General features: G+C 43.0%; 1 protein-coding gene across 2 annotated transcripts in view; it reads right to left on the minus strand.

The window, feature by feature from the left end:
• Positions 1 to 9,355: 9,355 nt before the first annotated feature.
• FAM107B (family with sequence similarity 107 member B) overlaps positions 9,356 to 23,539 on the minus strand; it is a 59,324-nt gene continuing 45,140 nt past the window's right edge. Inside the window, exons 2-4 of one of the 2 annotated variants that reach the window (XM_018910349.3) lie at positions 18,546 to 18,729; positions 14,467 to 14,620; positions 9,356 to 12,497 (exon numbers count right to left, since the gene is read on the minus strand). In XM_018910349.3, coding sequence (XP_018765894.1) covers positions 12,381 to 12,497; positions 14,467 to 14,620; positions 18,546 to 18,673 — 399 coding nt within the window. In that variant the 5' untranslated portion in view covers positions 18,674 to 18,729 and the 3' untranslated portion in view covers positions 9,356 to 12,380. Of the gene's footprint in view, positions 12,498 to 14,466; positions 14,621 to 18,545; positions 18,730 to 23,539 lie in introns of those variants that run through there. The other variant, XM_050986632.1, reaches the window with a different exon arrangement.

Genomic DNA, 23,539 nt, shown 5'->3' on the forward strand with positions numbered 1-23,539 from the left:
TTTCCTCTTATTTGGAAGCTTAGCTATTCCAAATATCTTCAATTTTATATTAGCTTAAGCTTAGGGATGTCATCATTGCTGCATATTAACTCACTGGTAAAAAAATCCAATTACAAACTCAGCCTAGAATCCAGAATGAAATGCAGCAGATAGTACTAAAATCTTTAGGAATTAGAATAACTGCTGATAAAAAAGCCATTATCTTTTCCTGAATGCTTGGTTGCACAAATCCAACTCAAGGTGAGAACAAACAAGGTTTGGAGAACTTCTTTTTGGCACAAACTTGTTGACAAGGGCCCATACAAACAGTTTTCAGAAGCATTGCTCAGGTCTGAAATCTTGCAGCAAGAGGATGGAAAAACCATTCAAGCTACTGAGCCTTAATTCCCTCTCATGCTCCTCTATGCACAGCCCTATGCACCAGGATGACTTGAAAGCTGGGAATGGAAATACATGGACTGAGAAAATTACTACTTAATGTAGCCTGGCAGGGTTGAAATGCCCTTGAAATGGCAGGTGGAAAGCCAGGCTCCCTCACACATTCCAATGAAAGAGTGATGCTTTCCCTGGAGAAAATAGGGGCTGCAGGACCTCTGGTACCAGGGTGATTTGCTACTGGAATTTCATCCATTTCACTGGGTAAGTCAGCTTGGGTCAAAGGCTGTGGGCATGCCATGTCACTGCTGGGCAGCTGCTCCTGTCCCTGGCTCTGGAGCCTCCCCACACTGAGGGAGGCACCACTGGAGGTGGATACTGGGCTGGGAAGCAGCAGGCTACTCAGCCAAGGTGAGAACAAGAATATTGTATTACAGGGCAACCCCAACATCTGGGAAGAATGATAGAGAGGACTCCAAAATATCAGAAGGCTAATTAATTACTTGATTATACTATATTATTCCATATTATATTACACTACATTACACCTAAACTGAAACTGCACAAGCACTCAACCAAATCTTGTGACTGTCTGCTGACAGTCCTGACACACACACGTGGATGCAATTGGTCACCTTGGGTAAACAATCTCCAGAACACATTCCACATCAGCACAACAAGAGGAGCAGCAAATGAGATAAGAATTGTTTTTTCTTTCTCTGAGATTCCCAGAAATATCCTTGGGAAGTTGTGCCTTGCTTTTCTCTGGGAAGAGAAATGCAGCCACATGTCACAGACATAGTTTCTGAAAAATCCTTTTGCCAGGATTTTTTCTCCTGAGAAGCTGAGAGGCCTCAGAAATGAAATGTAAACAATGATTATCTGCTGCTGTGGAATGCAACAAGTGCATCTTTGATTGGTCTCATGAGGTTGTTTTTGCTGGATGACCAATCACAGGTCCAGCTGTGTTGGACTCTCTGCTCACTCACAAGATTTTATCATTCCTTTCTAGTTCTCTGATGTCTCCTTTCTCTTTCTTTAGTACAGTTTTAGTATATAATTTTCTTTTAATATAATATATATCATAAAATAATAAATCAGCCTTCTGGAACATGGAGTCAAGAATCCCATCTCTTCCCTCATCCTGGGGACCCACAAACACCACCACAGCCACACAAGAACATCTGGGCCTGCTGGCTGCTGCTGGGATTGCACAGCCTGGACCTGCTGGGGAGGCTCCAGCCGAGCCTGCACAGAGTGCAGGCAGGAAAGGGCAGCTGGGAGCCTCCACTTATGGGAGCAAACCTCTCTTTGAAGAGAACCCATAACATTTACCAGCTTCATTAAAGATATCCTCACTGCTTCCTTGGGGGGTGGAAAGCTCAGCACAAAGGGGCACTGTCCCCTGGGGTCACAGGAAGAACATATGTTGCCTCCTGATGGAAGAGTGGCAGTAGCAGCTCAGATTTGTCTGGAGCCTCTTCCCAATTATCGAAATCAGGTTGTGTGAAAAGTCCATCTGGACACCCAGCCAAAAACATTTTGCACCTAAAAGTCATTTTAAAAAAGAAGAGATCTGTAGCTCTGGAGTAAGGGAGCTCTTGAACCCAGAAATCCAAGATGAACTGAAAGAACAGGTTTTCAGTCCAAAGCTCCATATATAAAGAAGTAAATTTATATTGCTGTTGAGGCCACAAAAGCCCCCAAAATTAACAGTGGCAGAAATGTAGTTCCAGCTGCAGCCAAGAGTGCAAAAGCAGTTCACTGCTAAAAAGAGAAGAAATTGCCATAAGTATTCTGAAGAGCTTTCCAATTTCCTGGGTTTGAAGTGATTTCACTCCAGTCAGTGAGGGTGAGATACAAATGCCAAGGGGCTGGAGAATTTAAAAATGCACACAAAGGTACTTTTAGGGAACAAACTGTCAGCAGGTCTCTTTGGCCATGACCTTGATTGTCAAACAAAAAATGTTAGAGGAAAACAGCTCCTCAATCTTGCCAGCCCACTCACTAGGGGAGGCTGCACTGTTTAATACACGTTGGGAAACCCCCAGATTTCCCCTGGCCTCCAGCCTAGGAATGGAAAATGGAAAATGTCACAGGTGAAGCAACAGCTGAAGCTGTCCTGAGGTGAGAAGAGGCAGAGGATACAGGATCAGTCAGGTTGGAAAGGACCTCTAACATCATTGAACCCAAATGTTAACCTGTGGATAAGTCCATCAGTAAACCATGTCCCCAGGTGTCACATCTGCACATCCTTTCAATGCCTTCAGGGATGGTGACTCCCTGGGCAGCTTGTTCCAATGCTGGAAAACCCTTCTAGTGAAGAATTTTTTCCTAATATCTGATCTAAGCTTCTCCTGGTACAACTTGAGGCCATTTCCTCCTGTTCTACAGCTGGAAGAGGAGTCCAAGGGGGCAATAACCTCCTTCTAGAGAGTTGCAGTGATGGAATCCCTCCCTGAGCCTCCTCCTCTTCATCCTCCACTCCCTCAGCTGCTCCTCATCAGACTGGTGCTGCAGACCCTTCCCAGCTCCATTGCCCTTCTCTGGACATTCTCCAGACCCTCAATGCCCTTCCTGAGCTGAGGGCACAGCACTGGAGGGTGGTTCTTTATATCCCTCCAGTCTGGCATTATCCCAAGAGGCTGTCCTAGGTTTTTTTCAGCAGGGAAGTAAGAAATCCTTGTGGTGAGCCTTGGGACAGCAGTTGGCCCAAGGAAAGGGCAGAAGAGATGCAGCTCAGGATGAGGAGCCTTGTGCCACACTCTGTGTGACAGAGAGGAACTCACCATTTCCACCTGGACCTTCCAGTCTGTTGCTGCTAGCCCAGACAGGGGAGAAAAATCAGTTTTAAATTAAAAATCAGGGGCTGGGAGAAAATCAGTTTTCAATGGAGCTCGTGATTGAGGGTGGAAAAGCCACCATGAATGTCTGCTTGGAGGGTCCTCAAGGACCTCAAGGGTGCCAGGGCTTGTTTCCCTGCCCTCTGCAGGACCAGCAAGCTGTGCCCACAGCACCCTTGCAGTAACAGAGAGGCTTTACACAGTGGGTACTCCCTGGGCTGGATGTGTGGCTTAGGCCACAGGGCAGAGACCCCCTGAGACTCTGCTTTAGAAAAAAAAATCCTTTCCCCTGCACCTTTGTGCTAGACACACCTTCCATCTTTCAGACCAGGATACAACCCTGGACACATGATTTCCACTGTATTTCAAGCAATTCTCCCCATTCCCATTCCCAATTTAATCTGCCTGGGTTTATGAGCCAAAAGAGTGGTGTTTTATCTCAGAGGGTGTGTGGGACAGTCAGTGTGACCCAGCTCATGTGTGTGGACCCAGCTGGGGGTTCCAAGTATGCACAGAGGGGAAAGGAGGCACATGGGGGATGCAGAGGGCCAGCAGCCCCCCAAAGGGAGCAATCTCCCCCTTGCAGGCAGATGGCAAAGACTTGAGGAAGAAGAGAGTGTGTTCACACCTAGGGGGATGATTTGGATGCAGGCAGGGAAATGTGGCAGGGTCTGGCTGATTTGGCTGGGCTGCTGCTCGTTGTTATAGCAACAGGAGGAGTCTGCTGCCAGCGAGGATGGAGCTGAGGATGGGGGACATTTTTAGAAAGCAAAGGAGAGAGTTTGAATGGGTAGAGAGAGAGATGGTGTAGGTATGGAAACCAGGATGGCAAATGCAGGTGGATGAGTGGGGTATGTGGGAATGGGGGATTCTCCCCAGCTGCATTCTGGTGGTCCCTTTGCTCCTTCCCTGGGCAGAGGGAGGCTCTGGCTGGGGTGTCCCTCCTGCTGGGAAGGGCTGCCAGGCCACAGGGGGCACATCAGTGCTCTCTGAGGTGGCAACAGGATGAACACCCCTGCTGGAGGTGTAGGCAGTGGAAGGGGGCAGAGGGGGATGGCACAGGGACGTGCTTGCTGATGGGATTGCAGCAGGAGGTAAATCCTCAGCAATGACCCCAGGCTGCAGCAGTGGTGGCTGTCACCACATAAAGCAAAGGACAAGCTGCTGGAGAAGGCTGTTCCAAACACAACCCTGGCACATTTGGGCTTATCACATCTCCAGCCTGTCCTGAGAACACCTGGGATCCCTGCATGGATCTGCCTGTGGATAGCCCCAGAGACTCCACAGCAGCCACCACCGATCTCTCCATGGAGAACCATCGTGCTTTAGCCCAGGACACCAAACACCCCCTTTGAGAATCCCGAGCTCTTGAAACACATTCAGTCAAGGCTTTTAAACACGGAGAATCAGCGATGTTTTAGCGGAAGTGTTGATGACATTTGCATAGAAAAATCACGAAATAATAAAGAATTTCCCCAAGGAAGCAGCAGTCATTCAGTCTCGACAGCTCAGCGCTGCGGCGTTTTTAGAGGAAAGCTTTGGAGGGAAGGAAAGGCAAGCCCTGGATCCCTGCTTTGCCCAGGAGAGGGCAGCAGGCGGTGGGAGCTGAGAGGGGCTGCGGGAGCATCCCTGCAGCATCCCCGCGCATCCCGCCAGCGCCGCGCTGCCCAAGGACCCGGGCAAGGAAGCGCCTGCACGGCAGATCCTTCCAAGAGGCTTTTCATGGCTTTAAGGAGGACAATTGAGTTTGCCCTCGCATTGCTTCTTTGTATTTTGGGCTTCTTGCTAATCATAGAATGGCTTGGGTTGGAAGGGATTTATTGATCACCTATTTCAATCCTCTGCCAAGGGCAGGGATGCACCCACTAGACCAGGCTGCTCAGGGCTCCATCCAACCTGGCCTCAAACACTTTCAGGGATGGGGCATCCACAAGTTCTCTGGGCAACCTGTTCTAGTGACTCACCGCCCTGTGAGTAAAGAACTGCTTCCAACATCTAACCTAAATCTCTCCCCTTTTAGTTTAAAACCATCCCCCCTTGTCCTGTGACTATCTGCTCACATAAAAAGTTGCTCTCCCTCAATTTTGTAAGACCCCTTCAGGTACTGGAAGGCCACAATGAGGTTTCCTCAGAGCCTTCTCTTCTCCAGGCTGAACAAACCCAGATCTCTCAGTTTGTCTTCCTAGGAGAAAATGCTCCTGCCCTCAGATCATTGTGGTCTTTGCACCCATTGCAACAGCTCCATGTCCTCCTTGTGCTGGGACCCCAGGGCTGGATGCAGCATTCCTGGTGGGGTCTCACAAGGTCAGGGGCAGTAGAGAAGGAATTAAGGAACAAACTTTTGCCACTCTCCTTTTCACCCCCATAGGGTTTTTCTCATCACAGTCCTTTTAAGTAGGGCTCTGAGAGAAAAGCTCTGAGATGTCCATATTGGTTTCTCATTTATGCTCTGTCAGACTCAAGAGTTTTTATTCTCACCTGTTCTTGGTCCCTGCATTCCCAGTATTTCCCATCTCCACTCCCCACAAACCAAGGGCTCAGGCTGGGTTTCCCTCCACACTGCAGCAGTCAGCCTCAAACACCCATTTCAGGATCCATCCCAAGGATTCCTCATCAATTAAATGCCTTTCATTACAAACCAGCCCTGGGAAATAATCCAAAGGCAAGGAGGCCTGAATAGGCAGGAAGAGCTTGGGGTGAAAGGAAACAATAGGAAAGGAATCAAAACCACAATGAGGCTTCAGGGGAAATAAAAAGGCACAGGGTACATTAGATGTGAACACAGATGCAAGGCTATGTGCATCATTCTCAGAGCTGCTGTTTAGCCTTGGCTACAAGGTGGAAATCTTCATCAGCCAGGCTAGTCAGGCTCTTGCCTTCCCACTGTCTGTTCTTCCTTTTTCCTCCCCAGACAGCAACCCTGCTTTCCAGCATCAGGGCTGAGTGGCTCTAACTGCAGAGGGGCCTGTAGCTAGTTTGCCTGGCTATCTTAACAATTTCTTAATACACAGGGAATAGAGTTCTTGGTATAAAGCAGAAGCAACTCCCTTACAACAAAAAATTCTAAAAAATGCAAGATCTCTGTTTGAAGAGAATTTACTCCTTGGTATTTAAGAAGTTAATTCTATCTGTACTAGAAATGAGAGTAAAATTTCCCCAGCAAACCAGAGGTGGTGATGTTTGGGGCCCAAATCCACTTTGTTGCTGAGCTCAGCTCATGTAGGTGGTTCCCTGAAATTGTATGGGGCAGAATTCACTGAAAGGATTAGCACCAAAACAAAGCTGGATGAAGACAGGAGCTCAAACTGCACATCAGAGAAAAACACCCCTTATGACCCACAACCACAGTGATGAAGGACGTTTCAGGTTTAACAATGTAAAATTAAGGGGTCTCTCTCTTTTTCTGCTGCTACTGATGAAAGCAAAATCCTGATCAGCTTTTCATTAGAGAATCTTTTAGGCTTCATTTACCAAAGGAAGAGTTAAAGGACAGACAACCAGATGGACACAAACCCTCCTTCAGGGAGACCATTTCAGATGGGCTGGGTTGCCACCTCCTGACTCCACAGGCAGCTCCCTTTGCCCTTCTGTACCAAGCAACACTTACCTTAAATGAACCCCACTCATGGGCTTAGGCTTTCTGAGCACTCTTAATTTTTGAGCACAATAAAGTAGACCTGGCATTTCGATTGCATTATTAAAGATTTGTTTCCGAATAGCTGAAGAGGGGGAAAGAAACATGTTTCTCCTTCCCATCTAATCAGGCTGAAGTTTCCATGTGCCACCTTCAATCTGTGTTAAACTGCTCGTGCTGTCCACCTGAGAGATTAGACTTGGGTGCATAATGGAAGTTAATTCCCAAAATGATTACTTAGATAATTAAGTACTGCGGCTGTAGCAGCGGGTGATTCTGGCTGTTGGAGCCCCCTCTCAGGTGCTTCACATCCTCCTCCTTCCCTCACACCACTCTGGAGATGCCACCTTCCCTCCTGCTGGTCAGTGTTTGGCCTGGGGCAGGTCCCTTCCCTGCAGCCCCCCGCATGTCCCCTCCAAGCACCTGGGCTGAGTCCATGGCACCAAGCTGCAGAGCACAGTGCAGAGACAGGCTCTTTATCACCTCTTGAACCACACAGACATGAAGGGCCAAATCTACTGAAGGCATCCAGTGCCTCATCTATCCTGGAGCACAAAACTCCAGGAAAAGAGCGGGGTGGTTTGGAGGTGGCATCTGAACTGCCTGGCTTCAGAATCCTTGCAAGGCAGACAATGTTCCCTGCCAGTCAGGCATTGTGGGCTCCTCCAGGGTCAAAGGAAGGCAATACACTCCACAGGGCTGATTGCTCTGCTCTGGTAGCAAGGAAAAGTGGATGATTAGCTCAAATGCATGTACTTGAGGTTCAGCAAAATCAGCCCAGAGAACAGAAGCAGTCCCTGCTAAGCTCAGGGAGGCACTGTAGGCCATGGGAGGGACCCAGTGCAGCCCTCCCCTAGGTCTGAAGCAATGCATTGGAACACAAGCACTGGAGTGACAGATAGGATATCTGTGCTCTATTACCACCACCAAACACTTCCTCTGGCCACAGTTTCTACCAGTTCCATTCAGGAGAGTCGTCCTTAATACTGACAATAGCAGAACAAACCTTTACTCTGACAGATGAAAGATTTCAAACAGTTTAAACTGGCAGGGGGAGGGGGAAAAGTACCTTGTATTTCCACTCCTCCAGATCTCATCAAGTGTTTGTGCTCTTTCTATTGCAAAGCCTTGAGAACCCAACTTGCCCTCCCATTCTTCCCCCTATAAACATCAGTTCTGATCCTATGGAAACTGCACAGCAGCAGCTCTTTGATCTCCAGTTATTTTCTTAAGTGCAACTGGTCACTGCAAGGGCCACCAGGCACCTCAGGTTACAGACAGTATCCATGGACCCTGTAAGAGCAGCTAAGAGACCTCAAGGTGCTTCCTTCCACACAGCTATGGCATGACACAACCCATCTGCCTATGGCCACAGGAACACAGGCAAAGCCCCCAGTGGAACAGTGCTTGCAAAGCCACATGACAGAACCTATTAGCTCAATGCAATTCCAAAAAAGCAGACAAAAGGAGGATCATCTTTTCTTCTGGACATGCTACAAAAGCAGATCACATGCCCTCGCCATTTTCCTTCTGGAGCTGGAGTGAAATATCGAAGGATAATTCATAACACATTTGTCTACACTTGAGGAAAGAGAGAAAGAGAGCACAGGGCAGTATCTCCAGCAGGCCATAGAAACTCACCTCTTATTAACTCTGTTCTTTTTTACCTCCCCCGCATCTGAGAGCTCCGGGAGCGGCTCCAGCACCATTGCATCAGCAGTACTGCCAGGACCCATTCCACATGCTGAGCAGTTTCTGAAGGGAAAAAGCATTTCCTGACATCTGTTGTGAATTCACTGCTCTCCTCCTCCCCCACCTCATTTCACCCCATGCTCCTCTCCAGCTCCCCCTCCACTGTCACCTGCCCAGCTGACCAGGGCTGACCAGTACGAGCTGAGGATCTCTGTGCAGAGATGGCACACACCTCTTCCAGCCCTGCCCATCCCCTGCTGCCTTCCCTATCTGCTGTTGGCACAGGATTTTGCTCTTTGGCACTGAGCAAATCCTTTGTGCCTGCACCTTCTTTCTCATGCCCAAGTCTTTCCTACTAGAACTACACCTTGGAGCATTGGCTAAATTAAAAGGAGCATTGTTGGACTTGAACCCAGGACCAGGCTTGTTACTCTCTTCTCACTCCCACTTGAAATGGAGCTATTGCAATGCTGATAATTCCAAGGATGGACAAGGAATGATTTCCACAATTACTTGACTCCCATCAGTTTTCCTTCATGCTCTCCCTCACCTTGCATTACCTGAACAGCTGCACAGTCCTGTTAAAAACTTCAAGCATCAAGTTTATTTGAAGGATAATACTGTTTAGAGGCACAGCAAACTCCTTCTATCAACTTTTGCACATATAAACAGGGATGCAGGGTTTTAAGGAACCAAGAGTCAATAATGATCTTCATACTTCCCCCCACACTGCAGAATTTTAAACAATCTGGATATCTCAGTGCAGCCCCCAAGGTTTTGTTTTTGGCAGGATACGACAGACACCACCACATACACCAAGCATGTAGTAGATTTTATTAAGCAGAACTTTGGTTCTAAGTATTCCACCCTCATTCTTGTAATACCTTTAGTTAAAAACAATTATACAAGAGCAAATACAAAAAATATTAAATTATGAAAACAAATCCATTAAGGCTCCCTTTTTATATTTATATATATTTATATATGTACACTCAAACAAGTGCAGATATTAACAGAATATTAAAGCCACAAAAAAAGCTAAAAAATTTACTACTGTACTATCAAAAGCAAGAGTTTTTTAAAAAGTACAAAGTGGTAAGTGAGCTATTTTCAGATCACTGAAAGATTTGCTGGATTGCTTCAAAACCCACAAAGCTGAAGGGCAGAGCAGGAATTGCTTACACTCACTGCAAGCAGTTTCTTACTTGAGTAGCTGCACAGGACACTTGTGGTGTGACTAACTGGCCACCCATTGAAGGGCTGCCCAATCCTGACTTCAAACACAAGCTTTTTCCTTTCAAAATTGATATGAAGGTGGCTGGGGTTCCTAGGCTAAAGGATTAGCAGGACTCAAAGATGTTCTAACACACACGTTGATGTTCTGTTCACACAGAGAGTTAGTTCCAATGAAAAACAAGAAAAAAACCAAAAAACCACTTCATGCTGTATGTACAAGGGAGTTTTCTGGCCTCCTGTGCTTCAGAAAGAAATCTCTACGCTGAATACAGGCTAACCTGGGGAGAAGGCAGGCTGCCTTTAGCCTTGAGGGCCAGATCCAACACAGCCACTGAAGCCAAACAGGGGGTCTTTGTCCCCCACCAGTCCCGGTGCCACCAATTTCATTTCACTGTGAATGTGTGGTAGGATTGCCATGATCACCAAGGGGAAATGGCTAACACCAAATGGTCTGCTCAAGCCAGAGGAAGATTTCCTCACTCACTTCTAGACTTTTCCATACTGAGCAGAAGGTGAATGTGGAGCTGAAACCAAGAGGCAGGATGTTTGGTAGGCTGGGAACAGCTAAGATGAAGCATGAGTGGGATGTAGAAGTCTCAGACATAGTGTGCTGTCTCAACAACATGACAAAAATCAGTGCAAGCGTTGGAATGATATATTGCCAGAAAGGATCCTCTCTTGCCAGGGGAAGGGAAGAAGAGAGGGAAGTACCTGCAGCATTCAGGGTGCTCCTTTGTTGAGATAATACATGGAAGAGTCTTACATTTGGCCTTTGTCTTTTGTATGTTCATAATCTGAACAGTCTTAGACCATCTTCACATTTAATCTTCTAGACGTGAGTCACACTGCAAGTCTAAATCAATGGCAATATGCTTATCACAATTCAATTTACCCTCAATCTGATTATGTCCTCACAAAAAAATGCCTGTATGTTAACAAATTAAAGTCTGTATCTAGGAAACATTTCTAATTGTGAGTGTATTGTCCCCAGTGCTAATCTGAAAAAGTATTTAAAATGTCCAATACTTCTAGAAAAGGCAAAAGGAACTATAAAAACCAAGCAAACAACCCTCCACCACACCTTTACAATACAAACATGCCACTGCTGATATTAATAAAAAGTATTCTCAAACAGTTATGTCCAATGTAATTACAAAGTAGAAATTATTGTGTTTAGCATCCTAAGGCAAAGGCTAGGGATTGGATCCTCAGCAGGTATGTATGAACACAGTTTCAGTGAGAGCTAGGACTGTTCTGACCAAGGAAGATGAGGGTTTCTCCCCACATTGTGAAGATACATCTGCACCCAATCACACCAGGTAAGAATCCAGTTCTATAATCCTACATGAGCAATCTGTTCCCCACTCCTCATCCCAGGCTTTCCTGGATAACTAGTAGTCATAAGCATGAAGGATCAGATTCTGTCATCCCTGTGCAAGCTGAGCAATATTTTATGTAATGGCAAGTCACAGGGGCAACTTGTGAAAAGGCAGAAGATGACAGAATTTGACCCAAAGTCTCAGTGGTAACAAAGTTCTTTCTTGAGGCTGAATGAAGGATGGGATAAAATGAATTTCATTTTATGCCTCACTTTAGGTAAAAAAAAATCCTTTTCAGTAGATTCCAGTAATTGGTTTGATCTGGTTTAAACACTTCTCTACTGCAGAAACTGCAACAAGTGTCTGCAAGCAAAGAGTAGGAACTGATAGTAGATCAGTTCCAACAAATGAGTTCAAACACTACCAAGTGATGTGTTAACACTATACTCTGTTCAGCATGTCCTTGGAGGAGAAAGGCCACAACAAAGGCCATCAAAGTAAGCAGGATTTCAAAACATGAAAAGTAGAAGACAGATAATTTTGCTTTGAGAGGTAAATTCACAGGTAGGACTTCACAGGCCTGTACACAACAGTGTAAGACAGAGACAAATCAGCCTCTGGAGTCTCCCTGTGAAAGGATCATCAGATTTTCATTCTTTCATAGCCCAAATTCTACATGCCAAACAGCAAGAAATGGGCTTTAAGGCTGCTTAACTTTTCACTGCTGGTGAATTTTAAGCATTCTCATCTTGCCCACACCTACCTATCATAGTGGGGATGGGCAGCAGTAATCAGCACACCTCATATTCTCCCAGATTTAATAAAAATTCCAACTAAACACACATTATTGTGGGATATACACAAGCTGTAGGTCTAGGTGGAAGACATCTACCTGCTCAGCAAAGCTTGATATAACAGGAGGATTTTTGATCTGTTTTAAAGCAAAATATAATCTGTGTATCTCCACTAAACGAGGATCACAAGAGTTAAAGCAGTGCAACACTGAAGGAGTTTCTCTAGTATCCTGGTTAAAATCTCTGAGAAAGCATGTCAGCCTGGTCCATGACACTGAACTGACAAAGACACTCCTTATTCATTGATCTCAGGACTGTATTTGGCAAGTCAATCTGTTTACGGTAGTCTTTTTAATCCACACGTCCCAGGAATTAAAAATCTCATCTTCAGAAAGTGTCAGCTGATGCTGTTATTTTGCCTCTTGAGGGGCAAATGTGAGACAACTTGCAAAAGCAGGAAAGCTGGAAGTCTAAGCAGGCTCTGGCTCTAGGAGTCTGTTGCTTCTGTTGCTTCCTGGACCGTCCTCCTCAAGTTGCCCTTGACTTTGACAAATTCAGGCGCATTTTCCTGCTCTTCCTGGATCTTCTGCTTCTCCAGTTCCAGCTTAAAAAGGAATCACATATTAAAAAAATAGTTTAGAAAACACATCACTGAAATGCAAGACAAAAAACGAAAGGTTTCAATAACTGGCCATGCCAAACTCTTTAAATTGCTTCCTTTCTTTGTCTCATGGAAAAGATAAAATTGCTTTTCTTTGGGAGTATGTGTTCTCATAAACAATAAATCTTTTCAAATCCTTGGCTCTAGCTTGTTCCAGATGTCCACCTTAGCCAGACAGACAAATTTTGTAAGCCCAGTACAAGAACAAGATGAAGCATTTTTAAAGAAATTCTTGGACATCTTCATTAAAGAAACAACAGTAATTCCCTTCTCTGGCTTTTACAACAGACCAAGAAAGAATGTGCCTTGTGGGAGAACATGTGAACAGCTACTACTGAGCACACCTGCAGAACTGATTTCTGAATGTTTAGGTATGAAGTTCTGTATCTAACTTGAGCCTCTTTAAGAGTATCTGGTTTCTCTACCACAAAAAGCAATAAAAACCCAAAAATCTTTGTTGGCCCTTAGCCATTTTTGAGAGCCATTCACTGCCCTTTTTAATCAAGTTGCAGCTCCTGCCCATGCAGACACTTGAAATTTCCATGTGAGGAATGGAAATGCTCTGTGTGGCAAGGCTCTGCAGTGCCCACCCAGCACAGGCTCACACATAGCACAGAATATGGATTGCTTAGCCATCCTTAGGGAAGGCAGATCAGTTGGCAGAAAGGGAGGAAAAAACCCTTTAGAAAACTAACAAAAGTGGCTGAAATGAGGTTTTCTTTTTTCCTTTTTTATTAGACCAAGGTCTCCCTTATTAATGAGGACCACGTACAGCACACCTTAATAGTCTCTCTCTCCTTTGTCTCTGGCTCACTGACAAGGGACATGCCTTGTTTCTATAAATCAGAACAATGTCCCTCCATGAGTCATGTTGTCAATTAATGCCATTCCTATGATGTTTACAAAGTCACAGCACTGTTTCCATGGGCAGGCTTTTCCTCTTCTAACAGAATTTTCTGATCTACATAATCTATGTTGGATGGCTCAGTTTTAAATCAAATCTTCCCACAAGCTGGGCCCTTAAGAGAAATAAGAAAAATGACAGGATGATACACTTAAAAATACAATAGCTTTTTCCAAAAATATTTCTAAACCTAATTAAAACAAAAAAAACCCCAACCTATAATAAAACCCTAAAACCTATAATAATTGGATTATATGTAATTTTTAACAGCAATTATTTGGTTTAATTGATTTCTTTTGAGAAACACAGGAGGTACTGTTTTAAAGTATTTATTTATAGCATTAATTTGTTTTAAAATTGCTCGATGCACAGTGACTTCTCTGATGAGCTGTTTCACTGTAGAGATATTTTTTTCTCAGACACACAAAGTGCTTCCAGAGGCACAGAGACATTTGGCTGGTCTTGTGCATGGCAAAAAGCTTTACCATGAGGAACTCCAACTCCACATCATCTCCATGAAAAGGGTCTGAGGACTTTTTCTTTCACTTGAAAACACCAGTGGGCACACACACTTTAAGACAACAAAAGATCTTTGAAAAGTTATCTAGTTTCTTACATAACCCAGGAGAATCAACTGGTTTTAATTCATTAAATGTAATTTTGATGTACTACAGCCTAACAGCCATTCTTAGTGGATAAGAGTTAGACCACAAAAATTGACTAAAACCCCCACAGTTTCAATGGTTAAATAGCATCAGTGCTCCACACACATTCCTGTTGGCCGGTGCAGGATTCATTTGACCAAAGGTAGACCCTATAAGCAGTTCCTATACAGTAAGTGACAACGGGTAATTAAAGAGCATGATTTGACTTATCCTAAGAGATACCTGAATTTAACCAGGGGAAATATGCAAAAAAATTGGCTGCTGCTTCTTTTCTGCCTACAAAGGAGCCTCAGGTGAGTAGCTCAGATGCAGATGTGTAAATGTCTGTTATTCCTCATCTTACCTGCTCCAATTTCTGCTGCCGTTTCAGTAGTTCTATTTCCAGGTCTGATTTCTTCTTCTGGGCTTCCTCTTCTTTTTGTTGTTTAATAACTTGATCTCGTTTCCTTTTCTCCATCACCTTCTGTAGCTCTGGTTTGTTCTGAGGTGCAAGACCCCTTCAAGTTATGGGGGGGTAGGAAAAAAGAGAACAATTTCAATTAGCAGGAATTCATACAGAATTGCAGGCAGCTTTACTAAAAATAGAAGCAGTTGCCTATTGAGATACATTGGGATGTAAATCAATAAATAAAAGCAAAAAACATGCAGATATTTGCCTGATTTCTAACCAGTATCCTAAGCTAAAATTTAAGCCTTTGAGATATCTCCCTTTAATGTGCATGCCAGTATTTCTCCTGTATACTTCATTAACTTTCATTTTAAGCCTTCACTGTATTATCTTGATTCCAGAAGAAGGGACTGAAAAAAACATCACAAATGAAGACACTATCAGAGCTAGAAACAAATTTTGGACAAGAAGAATTTGCTTGGTGCCTGATAACTTTGAAGGACTGGGTTCAGACAGTCCTGTGCAGGCTATTCTGCCCATAGAAGTCTGCATGGACAAAACTAAAAAGTGATCTGTCCCACTGCTTCTGGAAATCATGGATTCTCTCCTTTCCTTGAAAATGTGACAGCTTTACCCACGCCTGGCTGTGAAACTATTTCCAGTGAGAGCTCCCAGGCTACACTAAACATCACAAAGAGCCTAAGACAACAAAAATCAAGAATAAAAAAGTTGCCATCACCTTGGAGACCAGACAAAGCCTGGAGGATTCCCCCTCTGAGAAGCCTTTAGGTGCTACATGAACTGAATGTTTTGAGCCTGTTCAGCACAAATTGCTTTCCAAGCCAGCTACTCTGGAATGAGAAAGCTCACTCCTTGGGAAGATGCATGACATTATTTATCAGGCACACACATGAATACTCACTCCTACTTATTTTTGTGACTTCAGCTGTTTCTTTTATCCCTGTAATGCTATGATGGATGGAAAATTTGTTGTAAGATTCAAAGCTCTCCCTGTTATTCAGGTATTAGCATCACTTACAGCAGAGCAGAGAGATCTGAAATTTGTCTTTGTTATTGTTGTGTTTCCTGGGAAGACGATTATGTGAAAGCATCCAGCGTTAAGCTTAACATCAACCATTTTTTATTTCAACTTTAGGAAATTCAATAACCTGAACAAGCTTTCAGAAAGCGTATTTTTACCCTCCCTACTTGCTATACATCTGTGGTTGCCTAATTATTCATTAATATGCATATCTGACAGCATGTCCAATAAAACATTAAAATGCCATTTTATGGTGGCATCTAGGAATGACTCCATATATTATGCAACATTCTATCCCTGTAGATACCCTGACAGCAAAATCAAATATTTAGCAACACCAAATGCTGTTCCCTATTTCTCATAATAGATCTCATGGCCTGAGTGCAACAGAAGCTACAAGACTGTGTTCATATTTTATGTTTCATGCTATTTTAATTACATTTTAGCACATAAAACTGAAGTCAGGAAGGAAAAACTGAAGTCATTTTTTACTACTACTACTACTACTGGATTGGTGAGAGCAGCGTCAGTGGAACTACAACTACTACTACTACTGGATTGGTGAAAGCAGAGACAGTGGAAGCTTCCACACTGGCAATCAGCAGTCAAAACAGCCACAAACCAGAGAGCAGCTGCTTTTCTCACAGAGGTTGAACCGTAACAAAGCAGAGGCACAAAGTGGTTCAGGTGTGCTGTAACAAAGGCAACCCACAGAAGCTACAAGTAAATGCAACCCCTCAGTCCAATCAGGTGGGGGTGGCAGATCTGTAATAGAACAATAAATTCAATCCTGTTTCCACTGTAAAAAGGAAAAGCAACAAATTGGTGGATACTGGATTAACTGGGGTCTTGTATCACCTCTTGGTGACTGTTCTGGTTAAATCACAAATCCTAAGGCTTTGATAGAGAGCAACGAAAGTGTGTTACAACAAAAGTGAGGGTTGAGAGGGTTAAAACCTCTGGAAGGGACAGAACCAATATTCTGCAGAACTGAGGTTAACTCCTAATAAGTAAAAACAATTTAAGTGACCAGTGCCTTGAGGTAGAATCACCTGAATCTTTTTTTTTTTTTTTTTTTTTATGCTCCCCAAAACAACTACCCTTTCTGCAAGTAAATAACTATACCAGTTCTAGACCTGACAGACAGTGCTCACAGGGGGCATGGAGAATGACTGGACCAGTACTAACATCTTCCAACATCCATTTCTGGCTGTTCAGAGCTGACGGGTCCAAAAAGTGAAGCTGCTGATGTCTACATTGAGTCTTTGCAACAAAATAAGCAGCATGTCAAGCAGACTTCTGTAAGAGCACTGAAAGTCCTCCTTACACTTGAAAGTTTGCTGTAACAAAGCAGAACAGAGCCTAATATCTACATTACTGAGAAGCCTCCTATCAGAGCTGGCACAGTGACACAAAGCACAGAAGACTAACCCTCCTCTAAAAAATACCATATATCTGCTGGTGAAAATCCTCAAAGTATTTATTTCTGCACCAATAAATAAGACTCTAAAATTACCAGCTGCAGCTAATCAAAATTACAATAAGAGAAGAGAGGGTATTGAGGTCTGCACAACTTTTCTGTGTAATAGGATATTTTCCTAGAAGAAAAGAACTCCATACTATTTAAAAGTGCTTTATGCTTTCATAAACTTAAAAGAAAAAAAAATAGTCTTAATTTATTGCAGCCTCCACATCCTCTAGATTAAGATCATCAGGAAACTTCAACTATTTTTCTTTCAATGACTATAAACTTCTTGGTGCCAGGAACTGACTTTGATGTTTAATCCCATTAACGAAAAATAGGACAAACACCTATTTAGGCCACTTTCTTCCAATTCAGTTGGCATTCTGTAAAATATCTCTCCTTCTTCATCACTAAAGAAATGCTATATTGTGTATGCAATTCATTTAGAATTAAGTCTCTAAGCCATAATGTGACTCTTCCTGCCAAATACACAAATCCATTTGTGCTGGAGTAGCCAAATTCATGGCTTTCTACTCTTCTTTATCAAGGTCCTAGGTCTCAAAAAGTCAGATTGGCTGCTACCACCAGCTTTCTGCTCAAATGCACTCTGAAATACTGTTATTCCACTTCTATTGCACAGATCCCCACACTTTGCCTTTGTAAAGTCCATTTTGGGTGTCTTCAATGCAACAAATCACCAATTGACATCATAGTTGGTTTCTGTTGGTTTAAACAAAGCAGCATCAACAGGCTTTCTGCCTTTTCCTCCACCAGGTGGTCTGGTGGCTATTTTATAATGTGTTTTCTAAGTGACTTCTCTGTTGCTGAAGAGATTTATTAATAAAAGTTCAGCTATTTCTGGGCCAAGTGCTTGTGTCTCTGAAGTTGATGAAATGAAGACATGGCTGTTTACATCTCTAAAAGCAATATACAGAGCAACAGCTGTGCATCCCATCCCAGAGAGGGGCAGGCAGCATTTGCAAAACATACAAAGAAACACTTGTGCAGCAGCAGAGCAGGCCCCAGACTATCGCACTGCAGTGTGAGACAGATCAAATAAGTAGAGAACAGTTGCATGTGAAATAAACTAAAAGATTTCTCTGATTTAAGAGAAATGGCCTTATAAACTCAGTGCACTGGGAATGGTGAAAGCTCACAGATTTTATCATCCCACTGTTGATAGCAAAATTTTGTGAAATACTTGATGACATTAAGAGTGCAAGACAAATTACAGTGGCCAAGTAACTCATATGAAATGTAACAGAGGAGAACTGAACTGCTTCCTCTCAAAACTGACCCTTAAGTATTTAGAAAAACAAAATGAGAAGGCTTCTACGGCAAGCTTTTGCACTGAAACTCAAACAGAAATAAATGCCATGGTTAAGAATCAGAATCTTTCAATTTACAAGATCTAAATCAATAAAAAGTGCCTGCTGGGTTTTGGGGACAACATCATTTTGATGAAACTAAAACTCCAGTTATGTGTTTGGGGTGGGAGGGTGGCACGAGTGATTTTTAGACTCTTACCTTTTCTGATTCATAAGCAGCTCTCTATGGAGATCTTGATGATTCCGGGATGACTTCACAGGATTAATTAATTTCTGAGGTCTAATTAATTCAGGATTGTCATCATCTATGTAGTCTGGTTCAGCCATAATCTTTCTTGGAATGGGAAATGGATCTTTGGGTTCAGTGTCCTTGTTCACGGTATCTGTAAAATGGGAAAAACTGTAGTGAATCTACACTGAAAGGCCTTTTAAAGATGTCCTAAACAACAAAGGCAGCATATTACATTGGCACCAGTCATGATTTTGCTGGATTGGTTTTGTCTGTAGAAAGTAAAGACTCTCAAAGAAAACATCGGAGCATTTTTTAAATAGGCAGAAATTTTATAACAATGGCATCTCCAACTGCCTTCATCCAGACACTCGGAGACCAAGAGTTTCCCCCTTTTTGAGAAGAACTTAACAAACAGTTTAATTTAAGTGTGTGAAGACCCATATTGATTTTAATAAGCCTATTCAGATGACACATTTTTGGATCAGTAGTACTGAGACCCTAAAGACATTTTAAATGCTGTCTATATTAAATACTGTGAACATGTATCAAAAGCAAAGTCTCATATTGCGCTGTCAGTGCCATGTCAGCTGTGGGGAAAACTCCTCTGTGGATAAGCAAGCCCTGAACTGCATCAAGCAAAAGCTTCCATGTGGAAATGGCCAGATCTGCAATTTTTGTGATGGGGGACTGATTTCTGAGTGGCAAAGCTGAGGAGAAAAAAGTTGGGTGAGATTGCTCTTTAAAGGCTGTATTCTACCCAGTGAAAATCCACAGAAATCCAGTGACCTGAAGACAATGAATTCATTATTTATTTAATTTGGAAAACTGGCACTTTCCTATCCTGCTATAGAAAACTTATCTATTCATCAAATCACAACATTTTTAATCAACAGCTCACAAGTAAACAATGGTTTTCAAATAATTCATATGTGACCATTCATACCCCTTTCCATTAAAAGCACAGGATGACCAACATCCGAAACAAAGCATGTTCAGGGAAATTCTGTCACTCTTCACTGTTGTGAAAACCTGCACACAGAATTTGCAATTGTCGGTTTGATGAAATGTTGGCCCCTCAAAGAGACCCCAAAAATAATCTCATGACATGTGGGTTTACAGAGATGAATCAGTGGGACAGGAAAGAAAAGGCAAGAGCCTTCCATCCTCCTGACTGGCAGAACAGCTGAATGCTGCACACTGTACCCACGGGGCTAGAGGAAAAACCAGATAATCACTTGGATTTGCTGTGCTGTTTCCAGCAAAAGCTGAATATGGGCTTTAATTCAGATCCCATTGTTACCAGCTCTTCCCTTCCTGTCTCACCCCATGGGCTACAAAACCTATGTTCAGCTGCAGTTTAATCCCTGAACTATTTTCTTTCAGTAAGAATCTCATACTATTGCTCAGGTCTGATCAAATCCACTTGATATGGCAGAAAGATTTTTCACTTAATACTTCAGCAAATTAAAACTGAAGAGTACCACCATCACCCAGCTGCAGTTGCTTGCAGGTGAGGAAGAAAAACAACATGGAAGCTTTCAGCAGATGCAAGAAGGTCATTCCAGATTTGAATGTGTCCAGCAGACCTGGCAAAGACCTCTCAGCTTCTTTTTTAGATTGGATGATGTGAACTGTGTTTTACTTGTGCTACATCTCACCAAATTTCTGTGGAGCAACTTCAGCGAGAAACAGCTCACCAGTGTGTGCTCCTCTCAGGGTGGCTCCTTCATGAGTTCTTCAAGGCAAGTTCATATAGAGAATTTTTGAATTCTATGGGGGTGTCAGGTCTCACAGGGACCTCTGAAACGACTATAAAAATTCCACAGTTCAAAGATTTGGAAATGTATTGCTGTTCATGGCAGAAACCTCTTAGTGACACTGATCATGCAATAAGAAAACTTCTCCTGTCACCCCTTCAGAGTCCTTGCTTCAACCAAGCAACCAGCTATCACCACACATGCCAAATATACAGGATCACTGGCAAATGGGTCACAAGAAGCTTGGAAGACTTCTAATTCAGCCTCCTCCTGAGAGCAGGAACAGCTATGAGATCAGAGCAGGTTGCTCAGGACATTTCCCAGTAAGACCCTGAAGATCCCCAAGGCTGCACAGCCTCTGTGGATGGCCCCTCACCTTTCTTCACAGTGGTTCTTCCTCACACCTACATGAACCTCTTGTTTCAACTCCAGCCTGCAGCCTCTCATGCTCCAGCTATGTACTCTGGTGAAGAGCCTGGGTCAATCTCCTTGGAAAGCACCTCCCAGGCACAGGGGGCTGCTGTTGGTCCTGCCAAACCTCTGCTCTGGGCTGAGCCAGCCCAGGTCCCTCAGCCTCTACCACAGCCCATCTTGGGGCTTGGCAAAAATCACATCTCAGATCCCTCAGTGCTCCATAGCATGCCATATAAAAACCAAAAACAACCCCCCAAAAACCCTCAACACCACACAGCATCAGGCTGTTAACATTTGTAGAGGCCTATTCTCCTTAGCACAGACAGAGTAAACCAGCTGCAGTTCTTTTCTTACATAAGGACATAACATTTCATTCTTCCTCAGCGTTCACATCAGGCTTATCACAACTCAAATAACTAAAACATTACATACCCAGCCTCCACCCAAAATAAACCTTCTCTGTAAATATTTGTTTTGCTTTACTCCTCTATCAGTTCTGTTGCACTGATGGACCTGTGAGTCTTCTAGAAGCCATTTATCATCAACAGCTCTCTTTTAAAGTAAATCCAAAAATAACCTGCTGCTTCTTCAAGACAATTCTTGTTTGCTTAGGTGGAGATGAAAAACGCAGAATTACTCTACAACTGCCATAAACAATGTACAATTTTCTTGACACAAGCCCCTGAAAAACAATTTGATTCAATCATTTCTCCAAGTGTGGTGCTATAATTTGCAGCACATAGATTTGGTTTGAGCAAGCCCTTAAAGGGAAGTTTATTTATTCTTCTTTCTTCTGTCCTTTCACTATTTTTAAAACATGTATTCAACTCAGAGGTCAGGAATCGGTTTCCTACTGCAACATGAACTCTACTAGCAGCAAACATGAATGAATAAAAACTCTCCTGGGAAGAGAAGTCTTTCCGTGTGTGATTAAGCTGCAAATGACTTCAACTAGGATTTCCAACCAGAGCCAGTGACACAGGGCACCCAGTTCCCACTCAGTGAATTCCCTCACACCCCTGGCAAACCTCAGCCTGGCTGGTGGCCACTGACAAAGTCCTGCACAGTCACTCTGTAACATTATATGCAAACAATACAATTAAGATAAGGTGATCTCTACCCACACCCTGTCAAAGCTAACATTTACAAAGCACAGGCAAGTTGTACATAAAAAGGAAACTGAGGCACAAAGGATTCACCACTCCAAGAGCAGACAGGAACAGAGCAGCTTATCCCCAGAGTTTCATTCTGAGGCTCAGGCTCATACCATAAACCAGTCAAGCTCAATGACAGAATCCCTTAAAAGTCCTTAAACAAGTTTAATCAATGTTCAAGCAATAACAATTAAAACATTATTAATTCCATGAGTCTCTAGTGCTCATCACCACAAAAGTCACAGGCCATAAAGCTGCTTTCAGATCATCACTAGGTGCTACAGTGGGACATTAATAATCCAAATAATCACTTAGCAGGAATATGCTGCCTGAAGAGCATCCGAGAGGCTCCTTTTAACCATCTGCTGTTCCACGATCGACTGAGAATGCACAATCCATGGCTGTGTTTCCTCACTACCTCACTCCAAATAAAGGAGATTTGGATTCAGGGGATGTTTTAGCTGAGCTTGGCTCAAGTTTAATACACCCACTAATTTGGCAGGTGCTTTCCCAGTGCATGTGCTGAATTAGCTGTTACTGCATAAGCAGCACAAAAGCATTTATCTACCTTAATTTGTCATGCCTGAGCAACTAACACAGTCTTTGTCCACCACTTCTTCAATATATGTGGATTTTTATCCACAGAAAGAATAAACTGGGGAACCTGCATGGAAGAGGAATTTTAACTCCTCAAACAACTGCAAAGCAATTTCAACATCCCACTAGACAAAGAAAATGCCTCTGTAGAAAAACTACTTCAAGTATCCTCCCAGACAGAAGTTTAATGTTTCCAGACAAAAAGATGCTCTTGGAGTAATCAAGAAGTATCTCAGCCTTGAAGAGCCAAGACCAAGTGGTCACATACTTGCAACTCTCATTTTAATTTCCTTGGAGCACAAGTAAGTTCAGGGAAAACAGAAAAGACTCTTCAAAAATTGGTCCTGATGAAGAGATACAACCAAACCACAGCATGCCAGAAGTGTGAGTTACATGTGGGGGAACATGTCGAGCAGATACCTTTGCTTCCAAGGTTATTTATTTTTTATTCTATCTACAGAGGGTTTTTTCCAGCAAAAGTCCCTTAATAGTAGTAACACTGCAAACATGTACAAAGAGAACTACAGACAGATACCAGTGTTTTTAACAGATATCTTAACAATGCCAGGTTAAGGATTCAGCAGCTGCCAGTTTTTGCTACAACAGGGCTCTCATGGCTTCCACAGGAGAAAGAAATTCACAAAAAATCAAAACCAAACAAAACCAAAAAAACCCCAACCCTCTCATGTTTATATGGCATTCAGGAATTGCATTTATTTTCTATCTGATATTCTTCATACCAAAAATCACCCTCTACATATGGAACCTGAATATAAAAATTCCTTTGAGACACCATATATTTATATTATTACACATATATATGGCATTTTCACCCTTCAAATGATTCCCACAATTATTTCCAGCTGTGAAAGCAGAGGTAGAGTTGAGGCCCCTTAAAAAGCAGATAAATAAATGCCTAAATACCAGTGGACATGAAAATAATAGACTGTACTAGATCCAAAAGTTACATTAAGACTAAATTCACATGAATTCCCTTTTACCTTAATAAATTCTTGAACTAATATCTTCCACAGGAGCA

The sequence above is a fragment of the Serinus canaria genome, chromosome 1A, assembly GCF_022539315.1.
Source record: "Serinus canaria isolate serCan28SL12 chromosome 1A, serCan2020, whole genome shotgun sequence".
NCBI lineage: Eukaryota > Metazoa > Chordata > Aves > Passeriformes > Fringillidae > Serinus > Serinus canaria.